This window comes from Naegleria lovaniensis, assembly GCF_003324165.1.
Source record: "Naegleria lovaniensis strain ATCC 30569 chromosome Unknown tig043, whole genome shotgun sequence".
Lineage (NCBI taxonomy): Eukaryota > Heterolobosea > Eutetramitea > Acrasida > Naegleriidae > Naegleria > Naegleria lovaniensis.
In genome coordinates, this window is record NW_025407865.1 from 62,896 (window position 1) to 81,535 (window position 18,640).

General features: G+C 36.3%; 8 protein-coding genes across 8 annotated transcripts; 5 read left to right on the top strand and 3 right to left on the bottom strand.

Moving 5' to 3' along the window:
• Nucleotides 1-179: 179 nt before the first annotated feature.
• Nucleotides 180-791, top strand: C9374_010444 (uncharacterized protein; the record flags this gene model as incomplete). Its single annotated transcript, XM_044685989.1, has 1 exon — nucleotides 180-791. One exon carries the CDS (start codon nucleotides 180-182, stop codon nucleotides 789-791), a length of 612 nt encoding a protein of 203 aa, XP_044543874.1.
• A 95-nt stretch (nucleotides 792-886) lies between these two features.
• Nucleotides 887-3,455, bottom strand: C9374_010445 (uncharacterized protein; the record flags this gene model as incomplete). The annotated part of the gene is made up of 4 exons (XM_044685990.1): nucleotides 887-1,922; nucleotides 1,985-2,324; nucleotides 2,388-2,637; nucleotides 2,733-3,455. The coding sequence occupies 4 exons, from the start codon at nucleotides 3,453-3,455 to the stop codon at nucleotides 887-889; spliced, it is 2,349 nt and encodes a 782-aa protein (XP_044543875.1).
• A 253-nt stretch (nucleotides 3,456-3,708) lies between these two features.
• On the bottom strand, nucleotides 3,709-5,050 carry C9374_010446 (uncharacterized protein; the record flags this gene model as incomplete). The annotated part of the gene is made up of 2 exons (XM_044685991.1): nucleotides 3,709-4,797; nucleotides 4,898-5,050. The coding sequence occupies 2 exons, from the start codon at nucleotides 5,048-5,050 to the stop codon at nucleotides 3,709-3,711; spliced, it is 1,242 nt and encodes a 413-aa protein (XP_044543876.1).
• Nucleotides 5,051-5,623: 573 nt separating this feature from the next.
• Nucleotides 5,624-10,866, top strand: C9374_010447 (uncharacterized protein; the record flags this gene model as incomplete). The annotated part of the gene is made up of 5 exons (XM_044685992.1): nucleotides 5,624-5,636; nucleotides 5,722-6,047; nucleotides 6,100-7,167; nucleotides 7,225-8,196; nucleotides 8,302-10,866. The coding sequence occupies 5 exons, from the start codon at nucleotides 5,624-5,626 to the stop codon at nucleotides 10,864-10,866; spliced, it is 4,944 nt and encodes a 1,647-aa protein (XP_044543877.1).
• A 117-nt stretch (nucleotides 10,867-10,983) lies between these two features.
• C9374_010448 (uncharacterized protein) lies at nucleotides 10,984-12,207 on the top strand (the record flags this gene model as incomplete). Its single annotated transcript, XM_044685993.1, has 1 exon — nucleotides 10,984-12,207. The coding sequence occupies one exon, from the start codon at nucleotides 10,984-10,986 to the stop codon at nucleotides 12,205-12,207; it is 1,224 nt and encodes a 407-aa protein (XP_044543878.1).
• A 114-nt stretch (nucleotides 12,208-12,321) lies between these two features.
• Nucleotides 12,322-13,620, top strand: C9374_010449 (uncharacterized protein; the record flags this gene model as incomplete). The annotated part of the gene is made up of 1 exon (XM_044685994.1): nucleotides 12,322-13,620. One exon carries the CDS (start codon nucleotides 12,322-12,324, stop codon nucleotides 13,618-13,620), a length of 1,299 nt encoding a protein of 432 aa, XP_044543879.1.
• A 146-nt stretch (nucleotides 13,621-13,766) lies between these two features.
• On the top strand, nucleotides 13,767-16,065 carry C9374_010450 (uncharacterized protein; the record flags this gene model as incomplete). Its single annotated transcript, XM_044685996.1, has 2 exons — nucleotides 13,767-13,854; nucleotides 14,093-16,065. The coding sequence occupies 2 exons, from the start codon at nucleotides 13,767-13,769 to the stop codon at nucleotides 16,063-16,065; spliced, it is 2,061 nt and encodes a 686-aa protein (XP_044543880.1).
• An 18-nt stretch (nucleotides 16,066-16,083) lies between these two features.
• C9374_010451 (uncharacterized protein) lies at nucleotides 16,084-18,423 on the bottom strand (the record flags this gene model as incomplete). Its single annotated transcript, XM_044685997.1, has 1 exon — nucleotides 16,084-18,423. One exon carries the CDS (start codon nucleotides 18,421-18,423, stop codon nucleotides 16,084-16,086), a length of 2,340 nt encoding a protein of 779 aa, XP_044543881.1.
• Nucleotides 18,424-18,640: the final 217 nt, after the last annotated feature.

The window sequence follows — 18,640 nt, forward strand, 5'->3', positions numbered from 1 at the left end:
TTGTTTCCCTAATTTGTATTTATTCATATTTGACAATTTACTTGCTCTCTAACTTTTTCAAATTTCTTATGGTTAAATATTCTTGTCCAATTTATCATCATCATCGTCGTATCACCACTATCACTACCACACCCGCTTTTAATTACCCCATCTCCTCCTTCATCGTCAGCAACAACACCATGGCTACTACAAGCGCCGATAACAATGCAAACTCTGTGAGTATTCAACACCACCCCCAAAGTACTTCCTCCACTTCATCGCAACTGAATCATCAAAAATCTCAAGTCACACCTACCGATAAACAATTCAACGTCACCAATACTGCTATTGCTACAAGTAATGCAATTCAAGATGAAAATTCTCATCATAACTTTGATTGGGATGCACAAACTGAGGAATGGAATATTAATCAATATGGATCAAACTTGGATGAACGTTCCTCACCGGATCGACCTGCTGAAAGACCTACTCGATTCTCTTCATCGCCTTACTCATCTGGTTTAGAATCGCCGTCTTCTCCAATGGAAAATACCAGAAGGCGTACAATTGAAAAACAAAACAAGATGAAATCATCGAGAAAGCATGAAAAAACGAAAATTATTAACAAAATTAAATCATTTTATGAAATAGGAGAATGGGACGAGGAGGATCAAGACTATGATGATTTTTCAGAAGAGGAACAACCATCAAACAATATCCAAGATCGATCTCGAATGATGATTAATGAAGTTGATGAACTAATTGAACGACTGCTGGAAATTAAAAGGAATTTGGAGAAAAATTGTAAATAATAAATAATTCATTGACCTAACAGAAGAATAACGTGCAGTAAGAGTATTTGATGTATTTGAAAAGGATTTTTGTGGCTCTGAGAATAGGCAGACAATTACAGCTTTCGTTTCTTGGATTTGAGCTGGTTGGCATAAAATGATTCCTCCTTTTCTTGTCTTTTTAAACTTTCTTCCCTTCTTTTTTCCATGATCTTTGCTGTAATCTCTGTTTTCTTATATTTAGGGTGAGTTTGGTCAAGATGGAAGTCAGGATCAAGTAAAACATCACCAAATCTTTCATCTCCAATGATTAAGGGAGCTTCTTCAGCTTTGGTACCCTTCTTTGAAGAAGTTGGATTTTTGTTTCTTCGTCTTGATCGTTCCTTATCTGTGTCACGCTTAATATCGAATCCTTTTTCTGCATTGTAATCAGCCATGATAATTTCCAAAGTTTGTTTTCTCTTTTCTTCCTCTTCTTCCTTTTTCTTTTGTCGTTCCTTTTCTCTCTCCTTCAACTTTTGTTCAGCCAACAAGTCATCCTCATCGATAGACTCCCCATCTTCATCTTCTCCAGGAGTGGTACCATCAGAATTCAAGATTTTCTTCAAACGCTCTTTTCTTTGTTGTTTTTTCTTTTCCTTTCTTCTTCTTTCTGCGGTTTCCCACCATGTCTCATTTTCAACTTTCTCTTTTTCTTTCTGTTTGTTGACCACTTCCTTTTGAATAGTATCTTTCAAGCCCTCGTGCAAAACGAATTCCATATTTTGAGAAGCGTCACCATTTAATAGTTGCTCCTTTTCTTTTTCTTTCTTCATGGCATATTTTAATAAATCTTTGTATTTCTTCTTTTGTTCTTTTTTCTTTTCCCTCTTTTCCTGTTTTCTTCTACGCTTGTCTTCTTCATCTTCTTTAATATCTTTTGGAGTTTCTTCATCATTTTCTTCTTCAGAGGAAGAAGAGCTCGACTCGTCATCTGAGTTGGCAATAAATTTCATAAGGGCCTCCTCATTAATATCTTTAAAGTCTTTCTTAAGAATTTCTCTTTCTGGATCGTCAGCATCCCATGTTAAATCAATTGAAGAAGATTTCAATGCTTTAGAATATATATTTTGCTTTGGTGTATAATCTGCTGGCATGGATGTGCATTGATTTCTGTGAAGTTCAACGAAAATTTTCAGAAGAACAGTTAAATTACACTCTAAATCAACACTTACTTGACTTGTCTTTTTTCAAACGAAATATCATCAGGAATAAATCTTAAATCCAAAACGACAGAGGTGGATTCAAATTCAAAGCCATCACATTCGTTGTATAAATATACAGCTGTTTGAACGCTGTCACATTCAACCACTGCAAAATAGTATTTCATCTTTCTCAATTCATATTCTCTAACCTTCACTGGATCTAACATGGATGTATCTCCCTCAGCTTCTTCTACAGTTTGAGTTAGTTTGACATCTTCACTATTCTTTTTGCCTCTTCTTTTCACGAGACGATTTTTTCTATTGTCTTCCTTTGCTTCTTTAATTTTTTTCTTGAGCTCTTCTTCCTTTTCTGTTTTGTGATCAAAGGAGAGACGAAATTAAATACAATTTAAATACAATTTAAAATACGTACGTTTTTCTTCTTCTGTGTAGTGCAAGCTTCCAGGTCCATGAATAGCCTCATATTCGAGTTGTTGTTTACCAAAGTCTGATAAATAAACTGTTACTGAGATTACTCTTCCAGAGCTTGGTGCCATTGAAGAAAATAAAACATAGAGATCTGAACTGTCTACAAGATTCCAATCGCAATTCATCACTGCAAATCTCTTTGTTTCATTGCCATCTTCAATCATTTTAATATCCTTTTGGTCTTCGACATATTTCTATTCATAAATGTTAATAATTAATCCACATTGAGCAACAAAATCAATGTCATTAAAAAACAATGAATTATTATCAAACATATAAAATTACATACATCCCACAAGTCTTGTTGCTCTTGCAAAATTTCAGGTTCTGCTTCATCTACACTCGTTCCCACTGCTCTCAAAATGGTAGCATCTTCATCATCAAAATCATAGGGATCATCCCATTCTTCATTCCATTCAACATTTTCTAATTCTGGTCTTCCTTCTAGAGATTCCAAAAATTTATCAAAACTGATTTCTTCATCCTCTTCTTTTTCATCCTCATCATCACTAGCCAAGATATCTTCCTTAGTGATCCTGGATGAAGAATTGTTGTCGGAATTGTTCTTTCCGAGCATTTCTTTGGCTCCTTCAATGGAATCATCGCTGTCATAATCGCTGTCATGGTCCTCTTTACCCTCTTCTTCTTCCATTTCCTTTTTAGCTTGCTTCAATTTAGCTACTCTAAGAGCCATCGGATCCTTTTCAAAATTATAAATATCTTTGAGAGTGTTCTTGATAGCTTGCTCTCTAAATCTTCCTGATGCATCTCTAGACTTTTTCAGCATGGTAAAGGATGGATCTAAAATTTCATAGAGACGTGGATCATTAATCACTGTCCTTTTTTCAACGGGTAAGAATTTGGGATCATTATGCATCATGGCAAAACGAGGATCCACATCTCCGAAAGAAGTTTCATTTGTGGTTTCGTTCTTGTTTTTGAAATTCCGAGGTTGATGATCCGAGGATTTCTTCCTCTTAATTTTATCGAGCAATTGCCTTTGTTGAGACATTTTTTTACAGCACCAGAACCTTCAACAAAAATGAAGAATGCATTGAGTGTTGGTGATTGTTGAAATGAATTGAGGATTTGGGGTTTATTATAATGAAACATGTAAAACAAACGTGGTAGCAAAAAGTAGAGGCCACACGAACATTAATGATCTAAGGAAATATTATGGGTGCCTATAATCACATTGCAATCTCGTTAAGACAGGATGCTCTTCTGTTTACAATTTGTTATTAAATAACTTAATTATCCATAAGCTACTCTCGACTTCCATTCTCGCCATGATTATTTTTCATTGGAACAAGGATTAAATCTTCCTTATTCACAATAGGTGGTTTGGAATATAGATTCTTTGAAATCTCGCTGAAAGATGGTAGACGTTTCTTCAAAGGCTGTGCATGGTAGTTCATAAAGTGGGTTGTATGGCTGCCAGATGATGGTGCAGTATTTGTTCTTCCATCACTATTGGCAGCTGTCAAACTTTTTTCTGATGCAAACCGACACAGCATGGAGGCTGCAAGAAAATCATCTTGAAATTGGTCTTGACTTTGGTTAGAAACCTCGTTGAATAGACGGTTGCTTTGACTTGAGGCACTATTTGGCTCGTTGTAGGATTGAGAGAAGGCGTTGTATTTGTTGTAAGTTGAAAAGGCGTCATTGCTGTTTTCGGGATTGCAAATAAGATAGTGATGATTCATGGATGAATGGTGATGATGATACGAGGGCTGTTCGGCTAGAGACAAGTTAGAGCGAGAAGATGAATTATTTGGATGGAAGTATAGTTCGTGAGTTGTAGGTGTGTTTGTTGTTGTAGTCGTGGTGGTTGCATGGATGGTCTTTTTGTTTTTCATTGCTCCTTCTCGATGAGGCTTTCCATCGTTTCGTTCATAGCTGGAACTGTCATCCTCTTCATCGTGAATCACGAGCTGATCCTCTTCTTCTTCCTCTGATGAAATGTATTCCTCTTCCTCTGAATCTGCTGTTGTTGTTGGAGAAATGGTGTTTGATTGAGGATGTTCTTCTTGAACTCTCATCACCCCGCTAGTGGTTGAAAAGCTCAAAACTTTTGGTTGGCCTTTTTCGGAAGAAGAAACCAACTTTCTCTTCTTGGTGCTCACTAATGATGGTGCTTCGTGTTCTTCTTGTGAGTCATAGAATTCCTCTTCACCTGATGAAGAATACTCGGGTTCCTCAGAGGACTCTCCATCTTCATTGGAACGATTTCTCTTGGATGATGAAGGAGAGCCTTTCTTCTTCTTTGGAGTTACGGTTCGAATGTAGGGCCATCGGTTCTCATATCCCAAACTGTAAAACTTTCTCTTGAGAGTAGAGACTGATACTCCGAGCTAGTGTTGGTAGTACAACCATCATCATATTGATTGAAACAAGTTGTCAAATCATGTGTTGAGATCATTAACGGTTTTTGAAACGGTAAAAACAACATACCTTCTTCGCTGCTTGTGTTTGAGTATACACGAAATACTCTCTGATGGTTTCATAGGTGAGAGAATCCAATTTACGATGTCTTCCCTTCTTCTTTGAAGAACTGGTGGAATTGGATGAATGACTGGAGTGTTGTGGGATGAGTGCTGGATCCATATTTATGATCTAATTAAACAAATTGATAATGGCTGGTTGGTTTGCAAACAATAAACGATGACGATGGTCGTATGGCAGCGTGATGATCTCCAATAACAAGGGAGCAGCAAAGGAACTTCCTTGATGAAACGGTGTGCGAGCTAATTCACTCTGTTGCGACAGAGACAAAACAAAAAACAATTACAAGTGTGTTATTAAACAAGTTGGTGCTGTATATTGACAGTGTTTGCAATGTCCTTCTATGAGGGAGATGCACAATTACAAATAGTCGCAGCACACACCAGAGGTGTGAAGAAGTATTAAAATATTTTTTTTGTTTTTTAAAAATCTCGGAATGTGAGGTCAATTCCGTAAAAATACCTCCATTGTCAAGATCAAGCAGGTGATCAATTACTCGCTGATCATCCTATCGTCATGCTTGTTGGCTCCTTGACGTTGTGGTTTCGTTGAAAAATTCTGAATTCATCATGAGAGACGTCGTTCTGGGGAATTTGGTGTCTCTGATGCCAACGAAGACTCTTTCTGTGCGTTTGTGTTCGCGCCAAAATTTTGTACAAACCAAAACAAAAGAAAATGCAACAACATGGTAGGTGGGATCCGATATCGTTTTTCTATTCATGGACACTTGAATAATCATACAAAAACCTTGTTGAAAATTGTCGATATGACAGCATGGCAACAACCATACGTAAATATCGTTAAACTTTGCTCCGAGAAGTCAAAGCAATACTCATCCGAAGGAGGAGTGAGTCAAGAAATGGATCGGGACATTGGAAAAACAGTGTTCCGAATTAAGGGATCAGTTCCTTCCAACAACTACGTTTCATTTCCTTCCAACATTCCCAAAAACAAAGGAGACGTTCTAGGCTTGGTAGGGCAATTTTGCTATGTTCAACTTCGAGCCTCCAAGGAAGTATTTGTGTTCCATATCGATATCATGACTAAGGATGAAATGACGATTCGATTTTCTTTTGGAAATGTGTACAAGCAAGTTAAGGTAAGTGCAATTGTACTCTGTGACCTTTTCTATAGAGTCGTCCTTTCAACAGAAAACTCATAATACTGTGTACATTCCTGTGGATTATCTAAATGACAAATGGACTACAATTGCAATTGATTTTAAAGCACTTGTACAAACTCATCTAGAAAAAGTGTTTAAATGCGTGAGAGGAGCTGTCATTTGCGCAAATCTATCTCTAAAGAATATTTTCACTTCAGACAATTTATATACATCAGAAAACCTTGCCAAAGACTTGTATCTGCCAATTCATAAAGGAATGAATTGGAGTGACGAGTATGATTGGTTTTGGATCCCTGGAGAACCAGCAAATGTGAAATTAGCATGTATTATTGATCCAGACACCCTCAAAAAACCATCAACAAGTTTTAACACAAGTAGAACTTCATCTGTTGGTTCAACTGGTTCCAAACGATCATCAAAAATAGCTGGAGTTCTTTCCAACAAATCAATGCTAACACCAAGTCCAATTATGGAATGCAAAAGATTCATTGGATATAACTCTCATTTCAACTCAAATCTATGTTGGACATTGGATTCTGCATATTGTTTATTTCCATGTGGATCCACTATTATCAAAATGGACGTAAATTCTGGCAAACAAACAGCATTCCAAGGTCACACTCATTTTGTAACTTCTTTGGCGACTGATTTTAAATGCAGTATCATGGCTTCTGTTCAAAACACAATACCGTTAATAAGAATATGGGACGTTGAGACTTGTCGATGTCTTGCTGTATTGAAAGGTCAAGAATCGGAGATAACATGCCTCTGCATCTCTGATAACGGAAATGTGTTAATGACTATTGGAAAAGACAAGTCTTTAAAAACACAATTCATCATTTGGGATATTTCTAATGTGAAAAATTCTGAAGAGATTCCGATCATTTCAAAATATGTTTGTGATTATTCAGTGAAAAAGGTCAGCTTTGCTCCAGGAGAAGACACCAAGTTCGTGACCTGTGGATTTGAAAATATAAGGTTATGGAGATTAAAGGGAGGAATAGTTAGAGGATGCTCGCTCTCGCTTGAAAATTACAGCCTTACAAAACAAAACTTTTTAGATATTGCGTTTGAAAAGACATTTGTCTCGCCTCATGTAAGTGTTCACCACAACAACAGTATTTTTTGGTTGATATTTTTATTGTTGAAACAGCTTGGAGATAAGGATCATCGTTTTTATTTAGGTACTGAATCTGGAGCCATTTATCAAGTTAATTACACAAAGAGGATCGTTGAGTGTGTGTTCCAACTTCACAACAGTGCTATTAATTCTCTGTATATTAACGAGGGAATATGTATCACTGGATCTTCTGACAAGTACGTTCGAGTATGGCCTCTTGATTTTTCAGATTTTTTCATTGAGGCAGAGCTTGAAAATGCCGTGATGAGCGTGGTAACATCAAAAGATGGATTTAAGGCACTCATTGGAGATTCTAATGGCTCCATAGGAATTCTTGAAATTAGTTCACAAAAATATAGATCAGTATTACGTTCTCACACCAAACAAGTGCTTGATGTTGCCTCGGATCCCAACAGAATGGAATTTGCAACCGTTGCATTAGATAGAACCATCAGAATATGGGATTTAACAACTTTAAATCAGAAATATCAGTTTGATGTTGACGGTGAAAATCCCATTTGTGTGGACTATCACAAATTTGACCATATGATGGCATGTGGCTTTGAGAGCGGAATTGTACGAATATTTGAGGTTCCTACCACTCAAGTGTTAGAAGAATACAAAGCTCATTTAACAGATGTTCTGGCTATCGCATATACCCATGATTCACGATGGTTAATTACATCTTCTAAGGAATCGATCTGTGTTTCAGATACTAGGCACATGTATCAACCTGTAAAAGTAATACCCTATGCCTGTGAATGCAAGAATGTGAACCTTTCAATGAGCAGAGATGGAAAATATTTCTCATTCATCTCACCGACCAGAAATCTTATTCATGTGTACGGATGTAACGATTTCGAAGAAGTGTTCCAATTTGAAACTCCAACTGACTTCTTTGAGAGCATTGTTTTCTCCGCAGACTCAAAAGAAATTATTGCATCAACCTCGGACTCCAAGTTAATGTCCATATGCTTGGAAAAGGGAGAAATAATATCTGAAACTGTAGGTAATAGTTGCATGTTCATAACCTGTTAACCCGTTCATGAATTTGCATTTCACTTGATTCGTTTTAACTCTGAATTGTAAAAATGAATTTACAACATTCAGGAATATGCTCCCAAACACAATGCAATAACAATGGATACCAGCCAAAATGGTAAATACTTGGTATGTGGAGGTGAGGAACGATTATTAAGAGTGTGGAATTCAAAAGACCTTGCCAATTTCAGTTGTCAAAAGTTTGTTGGCCACTCGGGAAACATTAAGAAGGTGATATTCACCTCAGATTGTGGACATGTCATTAGCTGTGGTGAAGATGGAATTCTGGTATGGACATTCCTCGGTGATAAATCTAGAGATATCAATTTAATGATTGAGAGTCATTTAGAGCGAAGAATGATGGAAAAAAAGAAAGAGGAAGAGTTTGAGATTGATGAGCTTGCTGCTCAATATCGAGGTGTGTATGAGAAAACGTATGACGATCGAAACAAACGAGCATTGGAAGAGCTAGAAGCAATTGACCCAGCCATTGTTAGAGATGTATCTGCAAATCAGTCTCATGATTACCATGATCATCATCATCTTGTTCATACGGATCGACCTTTTAAGAAATACATGTTCAATAGAAAACCATCCAAACTGATCAACTCGGATCGAAATTTACCACGAGAACCCTCCAAGTTAACACTTGCAAGAGTATGTGGATACAGTAGTCACGCAAGAGAAAATTTGATATGGCTTGAAAAGCAAGGATCTTTAATTTATACATCTGGAAATGTGATAATCATTGAAGATATTGCCACAAGAGCACAACAATATCTAACAGGTCATGAACATGAGATCAATATGATTTGCATTCATCCCAACAACAAGATTTTGGCTTCATGCGGAGGAGCGAAAGGTATTACATTAGATTCACCAATCATTTTCTGGAATTTAGAAACCAAATCTCCAGTCAAGAGATTGGAATACCACAAGTGGGGTGTTCTAGCAATGGATTTCTCACACGACGGCAAATACTTTATCAGTGTCGGCATCAATGAGTACGATGACAAGTGTGTATTAGCCATATGGTCTGTCGAAACAGGCAAATTAATCGCCAATACTTTGGTTGCGGAAGAAATTTATGTAATCAAATGGTTCCCAAGCTCTCCTTCCTTTGAATTTATCACGTGTGGTAAAAATTCCATCACATTTTGGTATCTCAACCCTGAAGGACAACTTCTCATGTCTCCAGCCAAAGTTGATAAGCAACTGTTGGGATCACCTGAAGATCCTATTCATTTTACTTCTATTGGATTTAGTGAAGATTACCGAAGTGCATGGATTGGAGCTTCGTCTGGTTTTATTTTAGCGTTTAACTTGGAGACGAATGAACTCGATCATAAATGGATGGCCGTTCATGATTCCTATGAAATTGATCACATTTGTTGGAGAAAGAATACTATCATTACTTCAGGAACCGATGGATCTGTAAAGAGATGGAAATGCACCAAGAAGGACAAACAATATCATATTGTATTGAGGGAACAGATGGAGTTAGATGGTCCAATAATTGCTTCATGTTTTGATGAAAAAGCTAATCAAGGAGTTGTTGGTACCTGTAAAGGAACCATTTGGTACATTCATTGGGATCAACAGCAATGCATCAGAATGATCACAAGTCATTCACATGTTGTGAGTGGTTTAGCCAAAGTCAATGGCTACGTGACGAGCAGCTCCCATGACGGAACGGTTCGAGTATGGACCAAGTTTATATCGAACAACAATCTTTCTCTCAATCAAGTATTGGAAATGAAACGAGGTGAAGATGTCCATGTGGCAGCACTTTGTATGGACAAGAGCTCAACAAGTAATCTCGTTGTCGTCGGGTATAGTGAAGGAACCATATTTGTGAATTATTTAAATAACTTGGAAAACGTTTTAAAGAATAAGATCAAGCCACATGAGGAAGCTTTGACTTGCATTTTGGTTACTCCATCCAATAGAATCATTACAGGAAGTGCCAATGGTATTCTCACTCTTGTAGACAATTTGGTGAATTTAACATCAGATTCGACTTTGGCACTTCCAACAGAATTTTTAGAGAATCGATTTATTTTCCTTCGAGAATTCCAAGGACTTCGAATTTGTTCACTCGATTACGATCCTAAAACCAAACGATTTGTAAATACTACTTGTACAGGTTTAGTGTCAGTTTGGAATGACACAGATTTAACACAAATTGCAAAATTTGCTCCTCACATTTACACTAGAAAAGTGGCAGAAAAGGAAAAGTATGAAATTGATGTTATTGCCAAATTCTCTCCTTTTGAATCAGAGGTGTTATTAATTACAGCTCCTTCTAAAACTTGTCCCAAGATTGAATTCTACAATTACAAGAGAGAATATTGTTTGAGAGTGGTCGAGATGCATTGCTTTGCAAATTGTTTTGCAATTTCACAAAAACATCGTTGGATTGCATTTGGAACACGCGAACGACTAGTTGTATTAATGAATTATTCTACAGGTGAATTTGAAGAGTATGAAGGACACGGCGATGGTATTCAATCCATTATGTTTGACGATGAATGTGATGAATTGTATTCTGCTGGTTTTTCAGATACCTTTGTTTGGAAATTGTCTCATACTACCAACACCAGCATCATGCAAGTGACTCCAAGCAATAAGTGAATATCATAATGAAATTTAATACTGTCATTGACATAACTGTTAGTGAATATCATAATTAAATTTAATACAGTGTTCTTGTTTTTCAAAAAAAGTGAACAGAAAAGTTCATTTCAAAAAATGTTTCCAAGACGAAATCGATACTCCTCCAATCATGATCCTCCTCGATCTGACAATCTCTTCTCATTGATCACTGAAGGTCCATTCCGACTCTCCATTCATGATAATCCATTGAAAAATGTAAGACATTTAGGTGGAGTCATGAATATTCATTCCGATCGTCCATCAAACCCAACTCAATTCGCTTGTTTACCTTCCGAATTGTTCGGAGTGATTTTAACCTTCAGTGGAATACAATGTCTATCTCTTTTATCCACTCTCAATCGTACCAGTTTTGAAAAATTTGAAAATGAAGATGATTTGGTATACAAAATATTATTACAGACCTTGATGAAAAAGGATGAAGCCCATGTCGAACAAGTACGTGAGAAATTAGGATTCACTTATAAATATAGCTTGAAACAATTAGTAAGAAGATGTAACCGAGCGTTGGGAAATGGAAATTATTTATTTGATACGTTGCACTTGTCCAGTGGAGATGAAGAAGAGGAATATGGTGAAGTAGCAAACACAACAGAATTAGAAACAAAATGTGAACTTTGTCAGGTGAAAATTCCAGAATTTGAAATATTATCTCTAACACAATGTACAGTAGAAATGAATGTCTATATTGGAAAACCTTCCAATGGAACCTTAATCAAGTTAGGAAATGAAAGTTTCACGTTGAGTTTAGAAATGGAAGATTCCATATTGAAGCTAGTAGAGAATTGTTCAACCTTGCTCGCACACCAATACATCTGTTTTAATGAATGGACTCACATTGCAATTATCACAAGTCCTTCTCCTTACTCGTCCAATTACTACTCTCTTAGATTATTGCTAAATGGAATTGAAATGAATGTTTTAGATCGTTGTACAGCACCTTCAGATGTGACTCGAGTGGATTTTTTGACGTGTTGGCAGAATCAAGAATTGAAAAAACCATTGATTGGAAAATTCACAGAAGTACGAGTCTGGAATTGTTCAAAACAAACAAATGATATCACAAAAAACATTCAAGCTCGATTGAATCCATTTGTAAAAAGTGTGAATATGGATCATTTAATGCTTTACTTTTATCCTGACTTGGAAGATGAAGATTGCGAGACTTGTGTGAAAAACAAATCTCCTCTCAAGGACATGAAGAGCTTGGACAATCATTTAATCATTTCTCCAAATGTAAAGATTCGAAAAATTGAAGCTAGACAGCCAGGATTTTTTGACGATCTTTGTAACATTCTCTAATCTCAATGAACCTTAAACACTTTTCCATTTCACACCTTGTGAACCCTTTTTTGAACCTTTACAAGTTCAAATTTAAAAAATTTAAGAAATTTATTCAAGTTCAAATTAAAAAAAATGCAACAACAACCACCGCATCAAGATGATCACGCAGGAAATGATGATGGATCATCCACTTCCATTCAAGAAGGAGATCCAACAGCAACACTATCATCATCTGCTTCGGATCAAACCTCAACATCGGAACTTGCTCTCACTGAGGAAGAAAATCAAATTGTTTATACCACGACAAGCCTTGTGCTGCGAGCCATTGATTTAAAGTACCGTATTTTAAATTTAGCGAATTCACAGATCAGTGATAAGATTATGAATACGATTCAAGATGTTTTGAATGGATATGTTCGTATCGAGTCGTTGACTGCAATTTGGGAATTAAATTTGGCACAAAATTCAATTTCCATATTGCCAACATGTTTAACAATGTTTACAAGAGTAGAACGTGTTTTTTTGAATGAAAATCAATTATCAAGCATTCCAGAAGATGAAATTTTGACAAAATTAGTGAATTGTAAAATAATATCTTTTTCAAACAACTTGTTAACAAACTTTCCCATCAACAATCCTTTTCCAAAATATTCACTTACAAAATTAACTCTTTCCAATAACCAAATACAATTCTTACCTAAATACATTGGAGAGTGTGTAAATCTAGTTGAAATTGATCTATCTCACAACAACTTGAAGACCATTCCAAAAGAAATTGAAAATTGTAAAAAACTCATGCGATTATTCATTGATCATAACCCTCTAATCTGCTTACCGTACGAACTACGGAATCTTTCAAAATTAAGAACCTTTCGTTGTGATTCATTCAACATTGAAGAACGAAAAAGATTTTACCAAAAGATGTGTCTGAAACATGACAGCACCTTGTTAGAATTTGCAAAAAGATTTATTGTAAACTCAGATCATCAATTATGTCATGGAAAATGTTGTCAAGTACAACATGATGAAGAATCATCTCCCATGCGAGACATTCATGACATGGACATGAGCGATGATGATCATGTTGGAGCAATTACTATTGCTTCATCGACGACAAGTGTTTCTTCATCTCGTAACAAGGAAACGTCTTTTGAATGTTCTTCCTCACAACATTTCAAATTGAATTTTGATCTATTGAAAGCTCATTACAAATCTACTGTTCCCAAACATTTGTTGGATGACCTTATTGATCACACACGAATGAATTGTTGTTCTACTTGTAATCAATTCATGTCTCAAAACACAGGTATTAACTTTATTGCATTATCAAAACTTCCAACCAAGAGCAAACATCAACTTGAGCAAATTCCATTGTTTTGTAGAGCTTGTAGCACAGAATGCTTTTCTAACTTTCCAAATAAAATTATTTGAGTCAATACCGTACCACTTGTGTGTTTTGTAAAAAAGTATGTTAATACCACGAGAACGACATGTGTGGAATGATTCAAAGAGAAAAAAAGTTAATGATGTTTGACAACTGACATTCAAAAAAATCAAAACAAAAAAATTGATTCACAATGGTCACCCTCACAGATGAGCAACGAGAACAAATTCAAATTCTCGAATCCTTTCTCGAGCAAGGATTGATGGATCCAGAAGATTTCGGTATGTTATCATTCCAATTTCTACTTTGAGATCCGAAAGGAAGATTTCAAAAATGTTTTCACACACAAACGACAATTTTTCCATGATCCAATCTCCTCCTTTCTCACACTTTTTCTCACACACTCGATCATCATTGTTAAAATTAATTGTTTCAAATCTATTTATCGTCATCATGAAATTCCAATGAAATATATAAAATTTAACCATTAATGTTCCAACACGACCCAACAACACATAGAGGAAGAAAAGAAGAAAATTCTCAGTGGTGGATCCATTGCCGAAGAAGACGAAGATGACAGTCCAATCGTCACATCTTCCAAATTTGGTAATACTCAATCCAAACCATCGACCAGTGTTGCTAATAACAACAACAACAATTCCTCCTCTGCCACCACCACCACCCCAACAACAACGACACAACGTAAACACATTGTCAAAGAAGATTCAAGTTCAGACGATGAACCTGTCATTAAATCATCCTCCAGTCATTCAAGAGGAATTGGTGTGAAATCTTCACCTGTAGTCGTTGTAAAAACTTCAACAAACAACAAACCAACAGTTGTGAAATCTTCCAACAGCAACATCAACACTCCATCAAGAACAGTGAATACTCATTCAAAATTGTCAGATTATGACACTTCAGAGAGTAATGATGATGACAATGAAGCAGTTGCTGTCGTGAGTGGAAATGATGATGATGATACAACTTCTTCCGATCGAGATTTTATGAAAAATATTGGTGGAGGAAGAGTCGTTGCCACGGGTCGAAAAATTTTACAAAATTCCTCAACCGAAGACGAAGAGAGTGGTGACTCACAAGATGAAATTATTTCCAAGATTGGAAGGAATGCAATGGTGACCTCTTCTGTGAAAAAGAATGAAAAGAGTGGATATCAATTGAATTTAACAGCTCAAGAACGACAAGTATTAAGTGCTGAACAAATTCAACAATTGGAAAAGATGGCTCATTTGGTGGATAGTGAAATTTTGTCAGAAGATGAATTGTTGTCAAAAAAGGAAAATTTGGTGAGACAACAATTACGTAAAATTGAAGAAGAAAAGAAGAAGGAAGAAGAAAGAAAAAGACAAGAAAAAGCTACTGTCGTTACGAAATCGATCAACACAGCCAAGACAAGTGTTTCCAATGTTCAAGATCAATTGAAAAAACTTGAAGATTTATTCAATGCTGGAATTTTAACAGAAGAAGAATATCGTGCGAAAAAAAGACAACTTGTACCTGAAGAGAGTTCTGAGGATGAAGACGAGGATGAAGATGAGGATGAAGATGAGGAGAAGGGATTAAAATTGAAATTAACTCCTCTTCAACGTGATCAATTAAGCAAATTAGATTCTTTACTCGAAATGGGTATTTTAGACAATGATGAATACGAAGAAAAGAAGAGACAAGTGATGGGTTTGAAGAATGAAAAGGCACCTTCTAAAATTATTACCAAAAAACAAGAGGCCAATAAGGAATTTGGTGACGTGATGGAAATGGTTGTTTTCATTTCAAATATTAGAGCCAGTCCTGAGAAACCATTCAAATTGATTTATGAAGGAGATCAAGTCATGTATCAACGAGAAGAAGATTCAGCTGCTGGGAAGACCATTATTGTGAGAGGTGAAGTTCCAAAAAAGCCAAAAGAAGATACCATTGTGTCATTGTGTGTCGATATGCCTCAAATCAATATTCACACTCAACAAAATTTCAATCTTTCAGAACATGGTCGATTCATCCAAATTCAAATTACTCAAGAGGGCAATAGAAATAATATTAGAATCAAACAACAACATAATGACTCATTTGATACTGAACAACAATTGGGTGACAAGAATGACGAGATGAGTAGAATTTATGTTCACTATTCTGGAATTCCTGCAAGTGAAGAAAAACCATTCAAGTTATGGATTGGTGACATGCTCGCCCATCAAATTACAGAACCAATGACTAAAAGTCAAAGTGGTGTGCTTAGAGGAGCTATTCCAAAAATTAAGAGATGCAATCCTTCTACGGAGTCTCATCACGATGTGAAACTCAAGATTCACATGCCAATGCTTGATCCTGAAGAAAAGGTTTATATTGTCAACTTGACTGACAATGGTGATCATGTTGGAATTTACTTGGATGGTTCAAAAATTATTGTTAGACAAGAGAAAGACAAGGTTGATTCAGACAGTCCAATCTTGGAACCTGTAAAATCTAAAAAATAATTTAATGTGTTTTTGAAATTATAAACCTTCATGCTTTGCAATTGCTTCTTTGGCTTTGTTTAAATGAGAGAAGGAAGTACGGTCAGGATTTGGAATGTTCTTAAATAATTTAACAACCTTATTGTAGGAAGAAAGGGTATTGTCTCTACAATAAAATTCCATCAGTGAGTTGTAGGCAGATGTGTAAGGATCGGAAAGTTTTGCAAATAATTCCTCAACAAGCTGTACAGAAGGTTTGGTATGGTGACACTTGTAGTAGCATGCCATGATTAGCACAAAAGACACACTATCCACCATTTTCATTTGGTTCATGTAGAAGTTATAGGCCTTGTCATACATTGAAGCTTCCTTATACGCTCGCAACAGACAATTTTCAGAAATAATTGAAACTTCTGGCATTTTAGCAATCATATTTTCAACAGTTTCATAATCTCCAGCAACTGCATATCCTTTAAGGACACAATTCACAGCTGCAAGATAAGTTTTGTCTGGCATTTGCTGATAATAGTGTTCAATGACAGGTAGCATTTCAGCCACATTGTCCTTGCTTAGGTTTTTCGTTAAGGCAGCCAACAGAATGGCATAAGCTTCAGGCTGAGGATTGACGAGCTTCTCAAATATTTGCACAACCATATCAACATCACCAGAATTAGCAAAGTTGCCCATGATTGCTCGAATATGAAGGTCGTTTGGATTTGGTATTTGTTTCAGAAGAGCCATGGCCTCTGTTGGAGGAAGGGCTGAAAGAATTACGGTATAGGTCTGATTATTTGGTTTCGGCATGGAGTGGAAAATCGTTCGTATCTTGTCTGTCATTTTCCGTTTCTTATATTCCTTTAGCATGATGTTGCAAGTACTCGTTGTAGGATTTTTGAGTTCTTTGAAACACATTTCAGCACGTTCGAAATCTTTGCCATTAATAAATGCCTTCAAAAGTGAGTTAATGCTATATTCATCAGGATCTTGAATGGTCTTGAATATTTCTTCTACTTCCTTCATTTTACCTTGGTCTGCCAGTGTATTCATCAAAATATTTTTGTGTACCATGTTGGGATTTTGAATGGACTGATAAACGTTTTGAACTGCTTCAGCATCATGTTCTTCAGCGATAATTTTCATCAAAGTGGCATATGAATATCCGTCTTGGATAGAGGTTGGTATTTGTGTTTGATAAAACTCAAGAGCCTTATCATTTCTGCCTGCCTTATTGTAAGCCATCAACATGATGTTGTACGTGTCAAACGAACGTTCTTTCATCATCTTGAAAATATTTTCCACAGTAGAAATGTCTCCTAGCTTTGCATACTTGGTAAGCAGGGTGTTATAGGTATAGTTATCGGGTGGATGTTGTTGCACATGTCTCGCCAACTTGAGCGTATCCTGTGTTTGTGTATAGGCTTTTAGAATAATATTGTGTGAGTGTGTATCTGGTTCCTTAATACTCCGATAAATCTCTTCAGCCTTTGTATAGCTTCCTTTGTTGACGAAATAATCCATTACAATATTGTAAATCTTGGTATTGGGCTGAGAAAATTTGTTAAATATTTCTTCGACCTTTTCAACACCCACATCATTGTTAATATAGGGCGTAAGCATTAGTTGCAAAATCTGTTCGGAAGGCTTTGTTATCTTGTCAAAAAATACCTCCATAGACTTTAAGTCTGAACGATCCGCAAAGCGCTTTAAAACGGCGTACTGTTGAAAACTATCCATAAATCCACTGTCTGCTAGCTGTTTATATAAAGCGTCAAGTTTTTCAGGTTGATTCGTGACACAATATATTCGCAATAGTTGTGCAAATATTGGGTTGTTTCTCTGTGTATAGAACTTGGAAGCGCCCTTTAGGCATATCATCTCTGCAAGTTTATAATCTTTCAACTCCATCAAAGCATCAACAACCAATTCATAACCTCGTATATTCCGAGAGTCCTCATTAGCCGTTGATGTAAAAATGTCTACCGTTTGTTGATAGTTTTGGTGTCGGAGAGCTTCTTCCATCAGTTCTGCAATTTGATAGCCTTCTAATGGATAGAGTGATGTATTCAAAAGATAGGTTCGTAGAGGCTCAGGCTCTAAATGTTCTGAACGTTTAAATTCTTCTGGAGTTTTAGATTCATACATGCTTCTCAAACAGTTATATTCCGTTTCAGAAAATCCTTCTTCCGAAATTGCTGATGATTTTAAATTTTGAGAAAATAATCGTTGTACTGGTATTTTCATTTGTTGTAAACATGAAGCATAATGCAGAGAAAAATGATGCGTTATTAATCGTAATACTTTCACATTCATAATGATGTCATTCCGATAAGATTTGACTGGTATCAACAGAGCAGTGCCGTAGCGGCTTGATTTTATCATTTTTTTCGACCTCGCCTTTGTAAAGCCCATTCATGGATTCTCTGTACTCACTATGCAGCTGTACTGAGATGAAAATTTGGAACCAACAGTCCCATAGGGTTACAAATACATGCCAATCAAACCGCGTTTGTGGTTGTTCGTCCCTAACGGAAGAAATGGCTTTATTAAGGTTTTCACGTACATTTTCCCTCCAAATCCATCAGCTGAAATGGGTTAT